Consider the following 22766-nt stretch of genomic DNA (forward strand, 5'->3'; position numbering starts at 1 on the left):
CCCATGTGATACCGTTACAAGGAATGATGACGTAAAGTGGCCTTTTGTCTCTGGAATACAGATGATAAAGAAGTGATTTCACAGTTGCTTTTGACAAATTAATGCGAGGCAATAGGGAAAATAAAGAGATCTATTTCCACTGCTTGTGGTTTCTAGAGCTATGAGATATAGTATAAAATTATAACCAGGCCCTTAAGGAATAACATTTTATTTGGAAACATTTCCATATGCAAAAGGTGGTTGATACTTGGAACTGTCTTCTGGAAGTGGCCACCAATACCTGATTAATTATTAATTTTAAATATGAGATTGAAGTAAGTATATTGAGTTTAGTCACAGATCATTTGTGATCTTATCGCATGGCCGAACTGGCTTAAGCAGTTAAATAGGCTGTTCCCATGCCTACATAAAAGTCACATGAGAAACCGGCAGGTCACCAAAACAAGCAATATTTTTTTTTTAATCCTCTGCTTTCAAAAGATGCCAAGGTTGAATTTAGAAGTAGTTTTAATACACGTAGCACTCCAATGTGTATTAATACCTGCACATAGTGGAATATCTTTATTAATTAGTGAATATACCCGTAACTCGGTGAGCCTAATCTAAAATGGCATTGATTCAAAATACTTAAGCTTTCAGTCCAAAAACAAATTTTGTGTACATATCAAACATCAACATTAGAAAAACGCAAATGGAAAAAGAAGAATAAGATTAGATTAAAAGCATTCCATGCAGGAATGCAGACAATTCTCTAGAAGTGAAAAATCAAATAAAAATTGGTCACTGAAGAAATTCATTTCAATCTTTTAGAATGTTGGCACTACCTGACCATCATATCATTTTTATAATAAGTTCCAGATGATCATCTGACAAGGTAACATCATCCTGCAAAAACCCGTTCTACTGAGCGGCAAAGAGGCCCAACAATTAGAGCCACTGCTCTTGCACATCAGGTTGCAAGGATAGTGCCTCTTGAAGCTTTGCTGGTGATGCTCTCCTATGCACCTCTCTCGTCTCCATAACCCATTGTTTGCTGTATGTATTGAATGCTGTGGAAGCTAATGGTGTTGCTCTACCAATGCACTCCGGCATTCACTATTCTCCTGTGCTGGGGATTGTCACTTTGAAATGATCCAAAGTCGTGAGAGAGCTCCATCAATACTACAACTGTCACTCCTTAAAATATTCCCTTTTTTAAACTTGTACATAGACACACTCAGGCTGGGCTATTGTGACAATCATCTACAGATTTGTACTCGGTCATTATGAGAGTGGTGAGATAGAGGGACAATATTTTTCCCAAGTCTCCATGAGCATTACAAACTGTAAGTAAATGCACACATTTTTATGAAAAAATGAACAGTACCTAAAACTGGGTACAGTAAACTGCACGCCATCCATCTCTCAGATGATATCAGCGACAGACCTGGAGCTGTAGTTTTAATTGAAAAGTGATCAATCCTAACCTAAAATGTGGGTAAAAAAGGATAAACCTGTGTATATCCTTGGTACACAAAAAAGCTGGAGAAACTCAGCAGGTGCAGCAGCATCTATGGAGCGAAGGAAATAGGCAACGTTTTGAGCCGAAACCCTTCTCCAGTCTGAAGAAGGGTTTCAGCCCGAAACGTTGCCTATTTCCTTCGCTCCATAGATGCTGCTGCACCCGCTGAGTTTCTCCAGCTTTTTTGTGTACCTTCGATTTTCCAGCATCTGCAGTTCCTTCTTAAACACTGTGTATATCCTTATTCAACTGTGCTGTTCCAAACCCCATGCCAGCTCACAGTGGTGTAAATTTGCTTTGAGTTATTCACTGCAGCAAGCCAAGAATGCTATTTTGGAAAAACAAATCAACTGAAAATAAATGTGAAAAAATAGCTTACAACTTCTCGAACTATTGTGGTTTCACATCATAATTTGCTAACAGTTAAATGTGCCCGCTTCTCTGTTTTCATTTGTACAGAAATATTTTTGGCTATGATATTTGGTATCTTTAAATTGATATTATGGAAAATAATATGTTATATGGAAGAAAAGTACAACTTCCCAAGATACCAACCTCATCAAGCAGCACCTGTCCTGTCTGTGGCACAGATCCTGCACAGGACTCTTCACGCACTTTCATACCCACAAAATTTGAATGGAAACAAGTCACCGTCAACTCCAAGGCAGTGCCTAGGGGAGGAGAGTGAGGTTTGGTTGGCGAAGAGCGGTTCCAATTTCCTGTGTGGCCACTTTTCAATCAGATTGGGATAGGGAGCTGGAGATGTGGAGTTATTTCTGCTGGCTGATGATGTGGTACATGAGGCAAAATTAACATGCAAGCCATTACCAATTACCAATTCAGCTTCTGATCACAAACTCCCAGGGGACGTCAGAAATCATATTACATTTAAAGTCAACATTCAGATGTAGAGAGACCACTTGGGTAACTTACATAGAAACATAGAAAATAGGTGCAGGAGTAGGCCATTCGGCCCTTCGAGCCTGCACCGCAATTCAATATGATCATGGCTGATCATCCAACTCAGTATCCTGTACCTGCCTTCTCACCATACCTCCTGATCCCTTTAGCCACAAGGGCCACATCTAACTCCCTCTTAAATATAGCCAATGAACTGGCCTCAACTACCTTCTGTGGCAGAGAATTCCACAGATTCACCACTCTCTGTGTAAAAAATGTTTTTCTCATCTCGGTCGTAAAAGATTTCCCCCTTATCTTTAAACTGTGGCCCCTTGTTCTGGACTTCCCCAACATCGGGAACAATCTTCCTGCATCTAGCCTGTCCAACCCCTTAAGAATTTTGTAAGTTTCTATAAGATCCCCCCTCAATCCCCCCAGACAGTCAGCACCCAATGAACGTATAATTATTAATTCATGTATATTTAGTCTGTGTGCTATTCAGAGGAGAAGAAAGGAAGAACAAAAAACATGCTGCTAGAGATAGTGATTAATTAAAATTATTTTAAATCAGCGCTCAAGGTGCAGTCACTGGTCTGGACTGAGTCAGTTATTTGCAGATTGGGGGTCGATTAGAGAAATGTGACAGGAAGCTGTGTTGGGATGTATATGTTACTGGACTTTCTGGATCAAGGAGGAAACATTTAAAGACAAAATGCTGGAGTAACTCAACGGGTCAGGCAGCATCTCTGGAGAACATGGATAGGTGACGTTTCTAGTCGGGACCCTTCTTCAGGTAACATTTGAACTGAGCTTCTTGTTCTAATCACTGCTTAGCAAATCCTTAGGAGAAATCCCTGTGTTTGGATATCCACTAAACAGATCATCTACCTAACACAGCTTTAACACCTTCTGCAGTTGAATATGTATCAACTGCTCATATCAATCAATAAACTTTAAAGGTACACAAAAAAGCTGGAGAAACTCAGCGGGTGCAGCAGCATCTATGGAGCGAAGGAAATACGCAACGTTTCGGGCCGAAACCCTTCTTCAGAATCAATAAACTTTGTTGGTTCTGGCAGATGACAAATCTCTCTCGAAAACTACCAGTTAAGAGTGAGCAAAGCAAAAGAAGAAGGTAAAGATCATTCAGTGAAGGAATTGGGGATGCATTTCATTGGAGCTACAAGATTTTCTGCAATGATTTGAGGGGAAATTCAAAATAAATTGCTGACAGGTTCACTTACGCCAGTCCCAGTCTTCATCTTCTGTCAATGAATTTCAAGAACCCTCTCAGAAATGTTACTCTTCTGACCTAAAATACTTTTCAATGAACATAATGGAGTGTAAATAGGATTGCTACTTAATTAAGTGCATTTTCAAACAGGATTCCTATCTTTAGCAGCACCACACATAATTTATGAACAGCGGCAGTAGAATTTTAATTAATAAAATCAGATATTACTTTCCTGCATCATCCTCAGAGAGGAAGGACAAATACATGCAGATGCTGTTTAAAATACAACTACATGTGAGCAATGGTGCTTGCAGAAACAGACAGTGGCAGACGCGTGCAAAAATGGACTCTGGCCTCAGGGGAGTTTAGTGATTTACTATCAGTGAAGGGTAATAATCACTAAAGGCACTGCAATTATCCCCAAATCATTTAGGATTTAAAAAATCATTGGTGAGAAGATAGAGGTCAAAAGGTCTCATGTCAGGGGAAATAAAAAGCTCTGGTCATCAAACCCAAGGTATAAAATACTTTTTTTCAGGTTGACAGGGTAGGTGGGAATATCTAAGGGGATGAGCTGTGACAGGCAGTGTGACCATCCCATAATCAACGCAGTAAATGGGAAAATAAACAGCAGCCTCTTGATTAATAGGAAAGCAGAAATGGCCACTGCAGGAGTTAAGAACTAATGCTCTGTGACAAGTAATTGATGTCAGAAATATGTCAGCCATTATTGGTAACTTTAATCACATAGAAATACACACAAACTAAGTCCCGAAAGAACATTTAAGTTTCTGAATAAAGTAATAAAAATATAAATTGTTTTTTAGTCACTAATATACTGTAGCTTTCTCCAATAGTCAATACTCAAAACAAATGTGTGTGCTTCTTGTGTACATTAACAGTGACAAACAGCCATGGCATTTTAAGAAGTCTGAACATTCCATGATCAAGTTTGATGCAACCATGTCTCCAAGACAGCAATCTCATGCATTCTGGAGAGAACACCCAGAACTCCTGGTCACTGATTAAATAATTTTCTTATTCCTTGTGTACATGTCTCCTGAGGAACTTTCAACCATTTCAAGTTCTAACACAAACATTCTTGCCAATGGTAATTCCTACCTGCGATTGTTACAGTGCTGTGGAGATGTGTGAATTATCCCACAATAAAGTGATGGCCGGTGCTTAAATAAACCATAAGTAACCCGCAAATCATATATAACAATGGTTGATAATTTTCAACCTTTCAACCAACTTTCTGTCATCACATTTCATCAATAAGTTGTTTATTTACTTCACTGGTAAAAAAATTACACGATTGATATATAAGCCAACAACAAACAAGGATGAAAATGCACAAACATATCAAATGAATTAAAATCAGGCAAATTCTTTCCTTGACCTTTTCATGAAATAATATTTCCTCATGCCTCTATATTTAAGAAGTGACCAGGCAGATAACCTACTATGTACCCTCAGTCACTACATTTGCTTACATGGGTAGAGTTGTAGAGGCGCATATGATTCACCAAAATACTGACAAGTGTACCAAAATATTTGGGAATACCTTATGACAAGTGTCATCAATGATCGCAATTATAAGTTAACTTGAAGTACTAAATGTAAATATATTAAACAAATCCATGGATCTCATTTACCACCAGAACTTTTATTTAAACATATTTTATTACAAAGTATCATATTATATTTTCACCTCAGAAACATGTCATTTATTGCCCAACTTGGTTTACTGTTTAACATTTATTCTAAACCCAACAACATATGCTTCTATTTATTTTTCTGTACGTAATTGATGTTTGGAGGTTTGAGAATCAGGGGGCTACCTTTATCCAAGGAGAACTGTGTAGCATCTTTAGTGTTATCATTGGTGGGTTATCTTTATAGTAGCATATATGCACCATACTTAGCATATATTAGTGTGCGATCTTTATTGTTCAAATGGTATTCATTCCTTCATGTAGTACATAATTGCACTGCATTTACTGTAGTATATCAAGCTTGCCGCCTTTAGCATAGTATTTCAGTGTGCCATCTGTAGCATGGTATCAATGCTACACATTTAGTGTAGTACATTAGTATATCCAGTACTGTTTGTCATGCACTACACAGTAGCACTCATCAGTACCATAAATTGGTATCAGAACTTTTACACCATCCTGTATGTATCCAGAGCACCAACTTTAGCATTGTATGTGTATGCTTCACCAAGAACATCCTCGACAATTTTAACAAAGTATCTTAAAATAAGATAACTACTTATTCAGCACAATTGTTCAAGGTAGTGTCGTGCACACTAAACAAACAAAAGCATTTCAAAACATGGGCATGTTTAATGTAAATTCAGTGTTGCCAAATTAAACCAACTTAAATTAAGAACCATTAATGTGCATTTGTAAAAAGGAAAGGGGATACGATATTACTTTCCAAACAAAGGTGAGATCCAGCACTCACGGGCTAATATTATGTGAACTGGTTGCAAGGTATTTTTTCCTAACAAGAGTAATTTTTTGGCTGTTTACTATTGAAATAATACCACAATTTTGGCAAATTTCAACAAAGTAATTTTCAGTACTCCTGTGATAAAGCTAAGCTCTGGACACAATAAAGGCCGTGCAGAAGAGCACGACCAAATAAAAATTAATTTACCGTTGTGCGGAGAGCAACTGGGTCAATTGTTGTGTTTTGGATTTTCACTGCACCAGTGAATGTGCACCACAATTAAACAGATGCCCCACAATCACAATCTCAGCCAGTGAATTTATAACATTTCCTAGACCCGAAAAATACTAATCAACATTCAACAAAGAATCACATGCAAAAATGTTGATATTTCTGGAAGGTTGTAGTTTTGAAGTGATTCTGACCAAAACAAAAGAAAATCCTTGATTTTATCAATGAGAAATGTAGCTTCAACAATTAGTATAGAAAATGCTTAAATAAAATAATTTACATAGTATTTTAGTTGAAAACAAAAGTAAATCTAGCCTTTCATAAATGCTGACGTTTCTATTTCACTCTATTTCGCATCAATAAAGTAAAAGTTGAGGTAGCCCATTCCACCCTTTTATCCAATGCTTTCCCCAGTGTTTAACTACCTGTTCATTACTCTAGAGAACTTGCCTCTGATGGCTGGAATTGTTTTTCACGTAAATAAGTAATGCAATCAAACTACGCATTAGTATAACAGGTAGAGCAAGAAGAGAAAATAAATATAGTGCTGAATATAGTGTTAGAGCTACTGAGAAAGTGGAAATTAAAAAAAGTGCAAGGGACCCCAACAAGATAGATTGGAAGATCGGGAATATATCCTTAGCTTATGAAAGGTCTATTCAATGAACATGTTTAAGAAAGAACTGCAGATGCTGGAAAAATCGAAGGTAGACAAAAATGCTGGAGAAACTCGGCGGGTGAGGCAGCATCTATGGAGCGAAGGAATAGATGACATTTCGGGGTCGAGACCCTTCTTCAGACTGATGTGGGGGTGGAGAGGGGGAAGAAGAAAGGAAGAGGCGGAGATAGTGGGCTGTGAGAGAGCTGGGAAGGGGAGGGTAAGGAGGGAGAAAGCAAGGACTACCTGAAATTAGAGGTCAATGTTCATACCGCTGAGGTGTAAACTACCCAAGCAAAATATGAGGTGCTGCTCCTCCAATTTGCGGTGGGACTCACTCAGGCCATGGAGGAGGCCCAGGACAGAAAGGTCAGATTCGGAATGAGAGGGGGAGTTGAAGTGCTGAGCCACGGGGAGATCAGGCTGGTTAATGCGAACTTCGCGGAGGTGTTGGGCGAAGCGATCGCCAAGCCTGCGCTTGGTGTCACCGATGAAGAGCAGTTGATACCTAGAGCAGCGGATGCAATAGATGAGGTTGGAGGAGGTGCAGGTGAACCTCTGCCTCACCTCGAAAGACTGCTTGGGCACTTGGATGTAGTCAAGGGGGGAGGTAATGCGACAAGTGTAGCGTTTCCTGCGGTTGCAAGGGAAAGTGCCAGGGGAGGGGGTGGTTTGGGTGGGAAGGGACAAAATGACCATGGAGTTACGGAGGGTGCGGTCTCTGCGGAAAGCTGAAAGGGGAGGAGATGGGAAGAAGTGGCCAGTGGTGGGATCCCATTGGAGATGGCGAAAATGTTGCAGGATTATCTGTTGTATGTGACGGCTGGTAGGGTGGAAGGTGAGGACAAGGGGGACTCTGCTCTTGTTACGAATGGACCTGAAATGTCACCTATTCCTTCGCTCCATAGATGCTGCCTCACCCGCTGCGTTTCTCCAGCATTTTTGTCTACCTATTTAATAAACATCCTCAGCCTAGGATAAAATGTGGAGGCTTATATTTTCATACACATTGAACAGGACCAGGTTTTCATTACGTTTCTGCAAACGTCTGCAAAGAATATTTTCCCACTCCCACCCACCAATCATCCTTCTGCTATTTGCAAAATTGCAAGTGGCGGCCCGGGACTGCTCTTAGTGTTGTTACCGGTTAGATCCCTCGAATTGTCAGAGCCGAGACATCACAGGCCGCAGTGAAGAAGGGCGCAATAGTGCAGCGGGGGGTTCAGCATGGGGCGCCTGTGAGTTATAACGTGCCAACGTTTTTTGTTTTTCTCTCTCTCTCTCTCTCTGTTCTCTCTCCCCATTCTCTCTCCCCGTTCTCTCTCTCTTCCCCTTCTCTCACCCTCCTTTCACTCTCTCTCTCTCCCTTCTCTCTCTCTCCTCTCACTCTCTCTCTCCTTTATCTCTGTGTGGAATTATCTGTCTCAGAGCGCGGTGGAGGCAGGTTCTCTGGATGCTTTCAAGAGAGAGCTAGATAGGGCTCTTAAAAATAGCGGAGTCAGGGGATATGGGGAGAAGGCAGGAACGGGGTACTGATTGGGGGTGATCAGCTATGATCACATTAAATTACAGTGCTGGCTCGAAGGGCTGAATGGCCTACTCCTGCACCTATTGTCTATTGTCTATGCCAGGAAGCATCAGTAGAAAGAGAGACAGAGATAAATGTCTCGGGTCTGAGTCCTTTTGTCAGAACTCAACAACTCTGATGAAGGGTCTCAGACCTGAAATGTTATCCCAGTTTCTCTTACCATAGGTGCTGCTGATTGTTTTCAGAATTTTCTGTTTTAATCCAGTTTTTATTCTGGTTTTGAGATCACAGTTTGATACCTGGTTAGGCAGACAAAAATGCTGGAGAAACTCAGCGAGTGAGGCAGCATCTATGGAGCGAAGGAATAGGTGAAGTTTCAGGTCGAGACCCTTCATCAGACTGAGACTTCAGTTAACTGAGGCATCAATCCATGAAATGCCATGTGTAAACTGAAAATGAGATCCAATATACATTGAGTGACTCTATTTTCAATGAAGTTTTTTTTTTTTCTCTGGCAAAGCAAAAATAAAAAGTACATTTCAAGTCACAAATAATTACTCACCTGGTCTGGCACAGGACTATGTGCTTGCTCAATAATCTAAACTTGCACTCAATTGTCAATGTTATACCACTCTCTAGATTTTAGGCTGGGCCGTGGACCTTTTTCGTTCAATTTTGTGACCCAACTCACGGAACTACCAGAATTTTTAACATATTGTGTAAAAATGTTATATAAATCATACCTGAAATGTGTCAAGACCAAAACCTGCACATTTTATTAAATATGAGAAAAACTTCCAATTTTCCAAGTAGTAATTGTCCATTCAATGCACGTTTGACATTGAGGTCGGACGCAAATTGACCAATCCCGCGCTTTGTTTTATAGTCGCTAGACAGCGAGGACCATGGGATCATGGCTGCCTCCTCATTACATCAATAGCAAGGTTTCCAAGGAATAAAGGTAATGCTAATCTTGCTGATCATTTTGTTTTTCAATTGATTTATCTTTATAAAGTTATGATGTGAACTGTTAAATAAAAATGAAAATAAAAAGGGTTAGGGTTAGGGTCAGTCAGTCGGTCGGTCAGTCTGTCGGTTGGGCTTGTCGGTAGGCCGATGGATGCTGTGGAGGATTGGTCGGGCAGTCAGACCGTCAGGCCGCCCATGGATGGTGAGAGTGGTCAGCCAGGCCGGGCCACCGGTGGGTCGTGGGAGTAGTCGGCCAGGCCGGCCCGTCGGTGGGTCGTGAGAGTGGCCGGGCCACCGGTGGGTGCTGCAAGTGGTCGGTTGGGCTGTCGAACGGCCGGTGCTGCAGCGATCAAGCGGGCAGACTGACGGAGCCGGCGCTATGGTGGTGCTGAAGGCGGCCCGGGCGGCGTGCAGGGCAGTGCTGCTCCCCACCATCATCACCACGATGTTCGAGAAGAGCATGCTGGCCGGGGTGGACGCGTTGCGGGGCCACACGTATGGAGCCCGCAGCCGGTCCCAAAGCAGCTCCAGCTCCAGCTGTGGGCAGCTCTGGAAGAGGGGGCGAGTTAGAGTTAGGGATTTTCCTGTCAGAGGATGATACCTTAGCCTTTCCCCAGCCTGGCACTGCCCCAGTCCCACTATGGCCGTGACCCCACTCTGCACACTGGCAGTCAGTGGGGTTCAGTAAATGATGGAACCCACAGGAACTGCCCTCACCCATTAATTAGGCGGGTTCAGAAACCGGTCCTCTGCGGCAGTCTCATTCAAAATACACACTCACAATTATATTATTTTTATATAATATAATTATAAATAATTATATACGATTACAGTCATTTATAATTATATATGATTACAGTCACACACACACACACACACACACAGTGTGTGAGACGAGTTATGACTTCCTCCTCAATTATATTTTATCTAAATCTGTGCAAAATTTCATGTAGTTCCAAAACACATTTTTGATGCTCGGCCCACAGCCTATTTTGGTTCACAATGCAGATAAAACGCTGTTCTTATTTTTCTCATTACTTTTTGAATTTAAAACTCCCTTTTATAATTATACAGGTTACTTCTGCATTTATCATATTTTCAAAACATTTTCTACATTTATTCCTTATTACTTATTTAAACTTGTAGCATTATTTCTCTATGCACAACAACAATCCAATAATCTGCAATAAAGTAAAACTAACTATTCATCAAAGAAAGATCTGCAAATACTTGAAAGCTCAGTGAAAACCACTAGAAACAGTTCAAACATGATTTTGTTTTACACAAGTGACAATTCCAATATGTTGTGTTAAAGATTAACCCCTACCTGATCTGGTTCCAAGCCCATATCAGATAAAGCGGACAAGAAAAACATTTCTGCTGGCTTGCCGACAACTTCAGCTTCAATATCACAGGCATACTAGTAGAAGCAATGGAAAGAAAAATCAAATTCATGTGCTCTTTGTGAGAAAATATTGCAAACAAAGCTGTAAGTACAGATTTTCATTAAAGTACATGAAAGCAAAGTAGTGAAGTTGGAAGTTATTTAAATATTTATTCTGAGCAGCTACAGTCATTTCTCTAGAGTAGGGGAGTCAAAAACCAGATGGCGTAATTTAAGGTGAGAGGAGCAAGGTTTCAAAGAGATTCGAGGTGTAAATTTTCTCACACAGATAGTGCTTACATGGAACGAGAGGACAAGTAGAGCAGGTACAAATATGACACATAAAAGACACTTAAACAGGTACATGGTTTAACAGAAGGACACAAAATGCTGGAGTAACTTAGCAGGTTAGGCAGCCTCTGTAGAAAACATGAATAGGTGATGTTTCAGGTCGAGACCCTTCTTCAGACTTCACCTGAAACGTCACCTATCCATGCTTTCTAGAAGATGCTGCCTGACCTGCTGTGATACTTCAGCACTTTGTATCCTTTTGTATATTAACCATCAGCTGCAGTTCCTGATTTATACATGGTTTAACAGGTTTGGAAGGATATGGGCTAGGCTTAGTTAAGCAAATTGGATGACATGGATAAGTTGAGCCAAAGGACATGCTTCCATGTTGTATAACTCTGATGACTCTATTTTTAAACATGTGTAAGATACAACAAGTAGCTACTGCGACAATTAAATGAATAATTATTTACTCTGACAACTAATATGATGCATTTTTCATGAAGGGTTTTCATTTTTTAGATGAAGCTCTGGTGTCACAACAGAACAGCCAATGTTCGATCAGAAATTATTTTGAGTGTCATGGAAATTACTCTTTTTGAGAGTAATGATGCTCCTAACTATAGATACCGTGCATAGCAAATACAGATGACATTTGCCCTGGTTTTAGTGGCAATTTAGCAGCACAATTCAACAAATATCTTTACACCTCCCTCTAGTGCAGGAACTTGTTGAGAAAAGCTGGCCTGCAATGTGGATGCTTGGGAACTTGCCCAAGCCCAAAGAAGCCATGCAAATATTGATGGTTAGCTAAGATATGCAATGCCCTTGGGTTAGCTGGGTGTCAAAACAAGTACAATTATTCAAAACCTTTTAACTAAACACAAAGTACTTATAAACATCCAAATATGCTGATAGTTGGCTCGCTCCCTTGTAGTCACTGACATCATTAGAGATGATCTCCTGAAACATATGTAGCCATGCACACTATTTACTTGGATTTCTATTGTACCTTGGCAAAAGTTCAATATTTAGTAATGAAAAATATCGCAAAAAGCTACCAGTAATTTGGAGACCTGGCCTTCTACAGAAATCTTGATGTTACCGATTATTAAGTAGGGTAATGTTGGATTTTTGTGTGCAATACTACCCCACAAAATCTAACCGATTACGTGTCATGCATCGCAGAAGTACAAAAGTAACCTTGATGCGTTTAGTCTTTCATCCTGACATTTAAATGTGTATTTTCCTATAACCATGTTGTGCAATAGGTCACATGTCAATTAAACTGAATATGTCCAATGCAGTGTGCAGCAAGATCACATGATCAGCACTACACCATGTAATATAGTGTGCACCCAGCAGAGGGAGTTTGTGATTTTTGGCTGCGATGCACTGGCACAGCAAAGCAGGCAATAATACTCTTGTTCTTCCACTGAAAAGCTGGCAGATTTGAAAGGATTCCCCAGCTTTTATCTTTTTTAACTCAGAGGATGCTAGAGATTCTTTAGTGCAGGCTAATACCCAGCATCTGCTGCAACTAAGTTGGACACAAAATGCTGGAGTAACTCAGCGGCACAGGCAGCATCTCTGGAGAGAAGGAATGGGTGACGTTTCGGGTCGAGACCCTTCTTCAGACTAAGTGTTGCTCTCAGCAAAGCTGTGCTGTGCCAGTCAATTCCAGCAGCACAGAATTCTCCAGACGTGTCAGCACATTGCCCAGGGTATCAGCTGACTGGGCCTATGCCAGACTGGGCCAGCAGGCACTCACAATCAATCGGAAGAAACTGCTGAGAACAGAATGGTAAACAGAAGTGTATGTTCTCTTTATTTTCTGTGTGTTTTAATTAGATAAAAAAGTAATAGTTTGAATTGTCGAGTTGTTTTTGCCCTGTGCCCACGTGGCTTTAGTGGTGTATGAATGTATCCAATGTGTACGACCTCTCTCATCAGCAGGGAACTGATTCCTGGCAAAAAACTATGTCCAGAGGCATCTTGATAGGAAAATCAAGGTCCAATGGCAGGGGACTAACAATGTTGGGCAGCATGCCAATCTGTGGAACATTATCCCTGATGGTCAAATGAAAGATCACCGGCATTAACTCTGTTCCTCTCTCCACAGATGCTGACTGGTCCACTGAACATTTCCACCACTGTCTGTTTCTATTTATGTGAGATAACATGTTGCTGAGTAATTCAGTGCATTTGCAAGTCTTAGGAAAACAGTTAGACCATTTAAAAAAATGGTTAACATACATCATTATGCCATGTTACTGAATTAAGCCAATCACTATTTTTAACTATGTACAGAATTTCACATAAGAATCATGTGAAGCAAAATTTTGCTCCTCCCTTGAGAAATCTTCTTATCTGTGAAAATTATCCTCTATATGTCTTCAGTTCTCTCACTGATAATCTCCCTCCATGGATAGGAAGGGTACAGAGAGATATAGAACAAATGCAGACAGATGGGACTAATCCAAAATGCCAGGCAGCTTAAACAAGGTGAGCTGAAGAGCCTGTTTCTGAGCTGTATAGCTCTATGACTATGAATGCTACCTAAAAGTTGCATTGTTGAAAGGTGACAGAATGAAATATGGATTGTATACCTCTCTATAGGTGCTGCCTGACCAGCTTCCAGTATATTTTGTTTTTATTGCAGATTTGCACCATCTCTGTTTCATAGGAAGTGAATGAATGCTGCTGTATTTGTGGTAAGAGTAACTTATTTCTGTAAAGACAGTCCTGTACTTTCCCTCTTCCGTCTCCTGTCATGTTCTTCCTTTGCACCAAGAGCCCATAACCAATTGCTAATACTTGTTGGAGATATTACCAGTGGCTTCATCACAAGGCCATCCACAAACACTGCAGCTCAGACCCCTTGATTTACAGGCACGATACCTTCGCTGATCAGGATGGCTCCTCTCTCAGGAGCATTATACCCCGGAGGCCCTGGACAACATAATCCTCTCACATACCATTTTCCTGTTTGCTCTTTTTGCTTGCTCTCCTGTGTTCTTACTCAACTGCATACCTGCGTAACTAGCAAGCAGCCGGTGTCAAAATGCAGATAGGGTTTTAGGTCACTTGAAAGGGAAACAACCATGATAACAATTTCTTAAAGCAAAGATGCCCAAGTTTGGAACTCTAATTGTGATTTTGGATTTTGTACTAGAGCTATATGCAGCACCTATCAAGTGTATCAAATGTGCCTGAGGATCAATATTTAAGGAAATTAGTTTCTGTATTTTCTAAATTTGAGTTATAAACAAATGCTTTCATTTCATTTAGTGCTATGCTTCTCATACTTCTATAATACCATATACCATAAATGGTAACATTCTGTTGTAAAATTGTTGCTGTAACATTATATGAATAATGCAGTAACAGTCTTAAAAGAGAAAGGATCCTCATACCTCCAAGGCCTTCATGTAAGCTCCAACATCAAGTTTCATCCCATCTGTTTCCTTATAATATCGCCTAATGTATGGAAATAGAAAGAAATGTAGAGATGTATATATAACATGGAAGATACACACAGAGTTTAGCTGCAGCTTCTTGTATATTAAACACAGCATCTCTTACAATTTCTCCTTCAGCAAAGAAAGCAAACAATAGCAGCCGTGATGCACATAATCATATGACAAACAGAATAGGAAAGATGAATACAGCTCAATTTTAGAGACTTTACATTAATTTGTTTTGAAAAGCAGTAAATGTCTTCTGATATTTTAACTCTAATATGGAGCCTTTTTCAGCTGGGAAAAATGTGTCAAATGGATTCCTTCAAGACAAATATCAACTGAAGTGATTGAATATTTCATTGTCAATATGAAGAACAAAATTATTTCTGTGAAGCCTTTCAAAATAAGCATGCATTAAAAGCAAAGTACGTCAGGAAATGTGAAGATTACTGAACGGATAAAATGTTAAATATCTCTCGGGTTTTTACAAGCTACAATAAACTTATTGAAAAAAACCTCATACTGTCCTCTCTCTTAAATGTAATTCACCTTCACTCAAGCAGATAATGTCAGCTGAGTGACAGAATTATTGAGCAAATAATTTTTTCTAAACTATTTCTGCTCTATGCCAGATGGACTGCATTAAGGTCTCCGACAGCAGATGAGAAATGCGTAACATGGTCGGACATGGTTTTATAGTTTATCTTGCTGCCATTTTCAATTATATAGCAAAGCCTCTTTTTCAAATGACCACTTGACCTCTGCTTGAGCAGCCATTCACCTTCCACAACCTAGCGTAAGCTAACACCGGCGTGACCGGAGACATTACACTGTCAGGTCCATTTCCCACCAAAAATAGATGCTGAATGTAAATCAATATGTTTACTCTCGTCTCCCTGAGTAATTTTGTCACACGGACATAACTTTATAACTTCCCATTCGTTGGCTAGAGTAAAGATCCATCTTGACTGTTTTGAATATACTCTGGAGCGCTGTTGTGTTCTTAAGAATTTACATTCATATCATATTCACATGTGCACACATTACTTCTCCTTTGATTATTTTTTAAACATTGCAATTAAGTTCCTGAATATGAGAATGGAATTATAAATTATACTTGTGTGGACATTTGTGTAGGCAGCTGTGTTTTTCTGAGCTATTGTTCACTCCTGTCTGTTTATTTCACCCTCACCCCAGGATTTTGCTTATTTACTTGACTTAATTCAAACCGAGATTCCCACATTACTAAATGGTGCACTTTAACTTGCCACTTGGCACTTTTGACCAAAATGTATATTTCTTTTTAAAAAAATGGAGGATTGGGAGCTCAGAATCTATTGAGTGAACTTATCATCATCATTGTGATGTGGGAACAAATGATTGATAATTCTAATCTAGGAAACAGAAAGCCAGAATCATGGACACCCAGCCTTAATCACAGAATATAAAAAAATAACAACATTTTATCTCATTGCGTATAAAAGGCAGAGACGACTATTTGAACGAGACATAAGGAACTGCAGATACTGGTTTACAAAAGAAAACAAAGTGCAGGAGTATTTCAATTCCCAATTCCCTACTCCCAATTCTTCCGTCTACGCCGCATCTGCGCCCAGGACAAGGTTTTCCCATACTAGATAGGAGATGTTCTCATTCTTTAGGAAACGGCGGTTCGCCTCTTCCATTATGGATGAGGCTCTCACGAGGGTCTCCTCGATATCCCGCAGCTCCACTCATGCTCCCTCTCCCCCCATTCACAACAAGGACAGAGTCTCCCTTGTCCTCACCTTCCACCCATCAGCCGTTGCATACAGTATATAATCCTCCAACACTTTCGCCACATCCAATGGGATCCCACTACTGGCCACATCTTCCCATCTCCACCCCTTTCTGCAGAGACCGTTCCCTCCGCAACTCCCTGGTCAACTCGTCCCTTCCCACCCAATCTACCCCCTCCCCAGGTACTTTTCCCTGCAACCGCAGGAGATGCAACACCTATCCCTTTACCATCCCCTTCGACTCAATCCAAGGACCCTGACAGTCTTTTCAGGTGAGGCAGAAGTTCACTTGCACCTCCTCCAACCTCATCTACTGTATCCTCTGTTCCAGGTGTCAACTTCTGTACATCAGCGAGACCATCGATGGCAGGCTCGGCAAATTGTTTCGCTGAACACCTCTGCTCGTCCGCCTTAACCTATCTGATCTCTCGGTTGCTCAGCACTTTAACTCCCCCTCCCATTCCCAATCTGACCTTTCTGTCTTGAGCCTCCTCCATTGTCAGAGCGAGTCCCAGCACAAATTGGAGGAGCAGCACCTCATGTTTCGCTTGGGTAGCTTACACCCCAGCGGCATGAACATTGACTTCTCTAACTTCAAGTAGCCTTTGCTTTTCCTCTTCCATCTCCATCCCCTTCCCCGTTCTCCCGCTAGTCTTACTGTCTCCAACTACATTCTATCTCTGTCCCGCCCACTCCCCTGACATCAGTCTGAAGGGTCTCGACCCGAGACGTCACGCATTCCTTCTCTCCAGAGATGCTGCCTGTCCCGCTGAGATACTCCAACATTTAGTGACTACCTGCAGGAGTATCTCAACAGATCTAGCAGCCTCTTTGGAAGACATGACATTTATGTCGGGCTCCTTCTTCAGACTAATTATAGTGGGGGGGTGGGTGTTGTGAAAGCTGGAAAAGAAGTGAGGGTGGGACAAACCCTTGCATGTGAGAGGAAAGTGCCCTTTCCCATTCCCTTCCACTTATGGTTTCACAATTCACTCCTTTCTCCTTATCTTACAACCTTTTGTCTTCTCTTCATCTGTGGACCCATCTACCAAAAAGAAAACACCTCACCTGTATCCACCTATCCCCTTGCCAGGCTTTGTCCCACCCCAAACTCATTTATAGCTTTCTCCCAACCTACTACAATTAGTCTGAGGTAGGGTCTTGACCTAAAACATCACCTCCCCATGTTTTCCAAAGATGCTGCTTGACCCACAGTTACTCCAGCACTGATTTTTTTTTTTGCTGGCCATATCCTCGCCAATAAATGCCTCTAATTTGTAACTGATTCTATCAACATAAGTTGCTACAGATTTCATATTGCCATGCAGAGCCAGAACAGGCACCAGGTAGAGTTTGTTTATTATGGTCTGGCAGTGCATTGCAAATCAGAGCACTGCAATGCTGTCATTGCTTTGGCAGTATGATGTGGGTCCTGCTCTATATCCTCATCTGCTTATCTCCCTACTGGTAGGCTCCTAGCATCAATATTGTTATCTGAATTGCACTGCAGGGCAAACAAATAGTGGAGTTAATAACACAAAATTTTGGCTGCTGGCCACTGGCATTTATTTGCCCAAGTCATGAATTTACTTTGCTTTTTTTAAAGCCAAGTCATTGAATAGAATTGAAACAGAGAAATAATTCTCTGACGATCATGGTCAATGGATTTTACTTTTAAAGATTAAGATGGGTCATTAGGGGATGAAATTATCCAACACTTTCACCAGTAATGTCAAAGTGAGTCTTGCAAGGACATTGCAGGCACTGATATTGTCAAGATTGAGATGGACTGCTTTTAGTTAAGCAAGGGTATCAAGTGGTTTGAAACAAAAGATTAACTTTTGTGCTTAGAAATCCGTTCCTAATTGATAGTGCTGTTATGCAGCATTCTTTTCTACTTCCTAAAATTGGTTTTGTTGACTTTTGGAAACAGTAGAAAATAGTGTTGTTCTATATGGCATGGTAAGCATTATATTGATCGTAGAACAGTACAACACAGGAACTTCCAACTCCAACTCCAAACGGTTGAGTCCAAAACCACCAAATCTCAATGGTGGTAAAGCTATCATGTTTGTAGGTGGACAATTTTTCACCTTTGAGGTATTTCATCAACAATTCAGTTTCTTCCTTGTGAGGGATGTTCTCTAGATACATTGGGTTATATCCCCCCCTCCCCTTCCTGACCATCCATCACCATTATCCAACAACATCATCTTCATTCCACAGTAAACTCTGACAAAGTCAAGGAGCTTGAAATATTGCCCTTTTGGGAAGCTCAAAGATAATTCAGAGAGGTGCTTCTTGAACACCTGGTGCAGGTTTGGCCAAAGGAGGGGTAATGCAGTCGGTACAGAATGTGGAATGGGAAGGAATAGAACCAGAGTCTTAGTACTTAGAATAAATGTAAAAACTGAGTTAAGAAAACACGAGTCAGCAATCGACCATCTAAAGCAAAAAGTAAGAATTTGCACAGAGTTATGTGACTAAGAAACAAAATAATATAAAATGTACATATTTCTGTTTGAGCCGTTCCATGCTCTGGTTGCTGAGTGACATTAATTTAAGTTCTAACGTTTCTCTGTCAGACATGACGAAGGTGAGTTTCCTGTTCAAGTGATAACCATCTTATTTTTGTTTTAAGTCTTCCTCATAGATAAACACAAGTTCAATCTCCTGAAAAAAGAAATTATTCAGTTTGTTGGTCATGTTGAGTTCACAAGTGTCTCTTTCTTCTCTTATACCTTCCAACTCCAAACGGTTGAGTCCAAAACCACCAAATCTCAATGGTGGTAAAGCTATCATGTTTGTAGGTGGACAATTTTTCCCCTTTGAAGTATTTCATCAACAATTCAGTTTCTTCCTTGTGAGGGATGTTCTCTAGATACATTGGGTTATATCTCCCCCTCCTCTTCCTGACCATCCATCACCATTATCCAACAACATCATCTTCATTCCACAGCATCCTCTCCCACCATCAGTTCCAAGTGTCTGTGAAGTTAAAATAGTATTTGGTTTTGGCTCCCCAGTCGCCAACTAAACATTGCTTAAACACCCTGCATTTAAAAACAACAGGGGGTCCATTTCTATAACACTGAGAACAATGACATCCCAAGAAGGAAAACAGACCAAAGAGGATTTAAAGCAAAGTAACTGGTAAAATACAAAACGTACCAACTAACATGTTGGGGAACATTACAACTTTGAGAGGGGTCTCGACCCGAAACGTCGCCTATTACTTTCGCTCCATAGATGCTGAGTTTCTCCAGCAATTTTGTCTACCTTCGATTTTCCAGCATCTGCAGTTCCTTCTTAAACTTTACAACCTTGTTTGTTGCATGATGGGTCATCCAAACCAGAGAAATCTTGTTTAGTCATTTACTCCAGTGATCTGATTTTTCTCCATCCACACAATTTAAAATAAAATTATGCATAATTATGCACAAACACATACAAATTTTAAGTAATTCATATTCAACAAGGAAACTCTTACCCTCTGCCAAGTGAAATCAGGATAGGTTTTTCTAGCCCCATTAGAATTTGAAAAGCCTCATTCATGTTCTTGTAAGTAAAATATTCTGCAGCATCTCCAACCACCACACAGTTGGGATTTGACTGGTCAATCTGGTCAAACTCTGGTTGAAGACCTATAAGTAAATTGAAGGATATTCATATTGGTTTATTATTGTCCATGTAGCGAGGAAACTTTGTTTTGCGTGCTGTGACTTGGATTATACCAATAAATTAGTACAATCAAGCCATGAACAAACTAAAGTTTTGATGAACACAAATTAAATGCTGCGTTGAGAGCTTTGGCATTTCAAATATCTTAATAGTTCAATTGTATACATGAGTTAACAACACATTTTAACTACTCTCTCTTTTTTTTACAACATCCTTACACATATCCATCTAGTTATATTTCTAGCGATGGGGAAAACCCAGCAATGTTGGCTACAGTGCATTTGGTACAGATAAAGGGATAACACATTTATCCAAAAAAGCAAACTGCAAAATCTCTCAATGTTTTTAAAGGGAACACGTGCTATTTTACAACGAGGACAAAATGAAGTTATCCGCAAAATCAAGAAATCCAACATCTTGAATGTTTAATCTCTCTCAATAATCTAGCAATGTAGAGAACTGATATGCAGTTCATTTCATGACTTTTCGCTGGTTTGTCCAAAGCTCAGATTAGCAATTTTTACTAGCAAGGGCAGCCTAAATAATTCAATGGTTAGAAAAAGTAACATAACATCAATTTATTTTCAGTGCAACCAGTAACATTCAATAAACAGGATTGAACATAACAAAACAACTGTAGATGCTGAAAATCTCCCAAATAAAAACTGAAAAATATGAAAAAGTCAGTAGGTCAGGCAGCATCTATGGAAAAGGATGTTAACATTTCACCAGAAGATAGGATTTCTGTGTAACAAAGTGCCTCATCATTAGAATAAGCAATCAAACAAAATTGTGTTGCAGCTCGGGTTGTGCACAAATGTTTCCTCTGAATGTCACCAAAGGAGGTGCATCATGTATTCCATTAGTTTCATTATGGTTAGTTAGGGTGGATACTCAATGGAATGAAAGAGCTATTGCAAGTGTAAGTAGAGTTACTGCAGAAAACAGATGTTTCTGACCAACAGAGAAAATTCGGCTTACAGACAAGTTCGTTGGAACTGAATCCTGATATGTAGTTCATTTCATGACTTTTCGCTGGTTTGTCCAACCCAGGGACAGCTGAACAATATTCTCTGGTAGTTCAAATCCATTCTATAATTTGAACAATTTTAAAAGCCTAATGAATGGCAGTGAACACAGATCTACATTTTGGGTATTTGGATAAAAATATTTTTTTTTTTAATCCTATATTCCATATTTTACTTCTCAATGAGTCATGGAGTAAAGTAATAAAATAGTAATGGAGTTATGCAGCACAGAACCAGGTCTTTCATCCCAACTCATCCATGCTGATCAGGTTGCCCAACCCAACTTGTGTCACTTGCAGGTCCGAGGAGCACAGTGGCCTCCGTCATTCTTAAATGGACGAACTTTGGAACCAGCAGGACTTCATAGAGCTGGCCGCCTGGCCAAACTGAGCAATTGGGGAGAAGGACCTTGGTCAGGCAGATGACCAAGAACCTGATGGTCACTCTGACAGAGCTCCAGAGTTCCTTTGTAGAGATGGGAGAACCTTCCAGAAGGACAACTACATCTGCAGCACTCCACCAATCAGGCCTTTATGGTAGAGTGGCCAGACGGAAGTCACTCCTCAGTAAAAGGCACATGACAGCCCGCTTGGAGCTTCCCAAAAGGCACCTAAAGGACTTTCAGACCATGAAAAACAAGATTCTATGGTCTGATGAAGCCAAGATTGAACTCTTTAGCCTGAATGGCAAGCGTCATGTCTGGAGGCAACCAGGCACTGCTCATCACCTGGCCAATACCATACATACAGTGAAGCATGGTGGTGGCAGCATCATGCTGTGGGGTTGTTTTACAGCGGCAGGAACTGAGAGACCAGTCAGGATTAAGGGAAAGTTAACGTCGAGCCCGAGCCCCGCCTCGCCCGCGGCGGCAGTAGCCCCTCCCCACGGGAGCGGGAGAGAGACGGCGATTAGTCGAGGCGGGGTTTAAGTGTGAGGTGAACTTTAGTCGAGGTGAGGTTTCGTAGTGGGGTGTGAGGTTTAGTTGAGGCGAGGTATAGTCGAATCGAGTGGTTTAGTCGAGGTGAAAAATCAGAATCATTTCTAGGAAAAAAAAATCGGAACTCCAATTTAAATCGGAAGAATATCATGCCTGTTAAGCACACAGCCAAGACAACCCAGGAGTGGTTTCATGACAAGTCTGTGAATGTCCTTGAGTGGCCCAGCCAGAGCCCGGACTTGAACCCGATCAAACATCTCTGGAGGGACCTGAAAATAGCTGTGCATTGACGATCCCCATCCAACCTGACAGAGCTTGAGATGATCTGCAGAGAAGAATGGGAGAAATTACCCAAATACAGGTGTGCCAAGCTTGTAGCATCATACCCAAGAAGACTTGAGAGGCTGTGATCGCTGCCAAACACTGAGTGAAGGGTCTGAATACTTATGTAAATGTGATATTTAAGTTATTTCTTTTCAACAACTTTGCAAAAATTTCTAAACACCTGTTTTCACTTTTTTATTATGGGGTATTGTGTGTAGATTGATGACAAAAAAAAAGAATTCAATCCATTTTAGAATAGGCTGTAACGTAACAAAATGTGGTAAAAGGGAAGGGGTCTGAATACTTTCTGAATGCACTGTACATTTTATTTATGCGGTACTATACCAGAGAGTATTTTATAATGATCTAGCTTTCACAACCTTTTACCCATTAACCAG

At 40.6% G+C, this 22766-nt stretch overlaps 1 protein-coding gene across 2 annotated transcripts in view; it reads right to left on the reverse strand.

Moving 5' to 3' along the window:
- The window catches only part of lhpp (phospholysine phosphohistidine inorganic pyrophosphate phosphatase), a 106785-nt gene that overhangs the window by 60252 nt on the left and 23767 nt on the right, over positions 1–22766 (reverse strand). For both annotated transcript variants that reach the window (XM_055646758.1, XM_055646757.1), the window contains exons 3-5: positions 19889–20042; positions 14573–14636; positions 10809–10901 (exon numbers count right to left, since the gene is read on the reverse strand). In XM_055646758.1, coding sequence (XP_055502733.1) covers positions 10809–10901; positions 14573–14636; positions 19889–20042 — 311 coding nt within the window. The remainder of the gene's footprint in view (positions 1–10808; positions 10902–14572; positions 14637–19888; positions 20043–22766) is intronic.

Source organism: Leucoraja erinacea, chromosome 15, assembly GCF_028641065.1.
Source record: "Leucoraja erinacea ecotype New England chromosome 15, Leri_hhj_1, whole genome shotgun sequence".
NCBI classification, from domain to species: Eukaryota; Metazoa; Chordata; class Chondrichthyes; order Rajiformes; family Rajidae; genus Leucoraja; species Leucoraja erinaceus.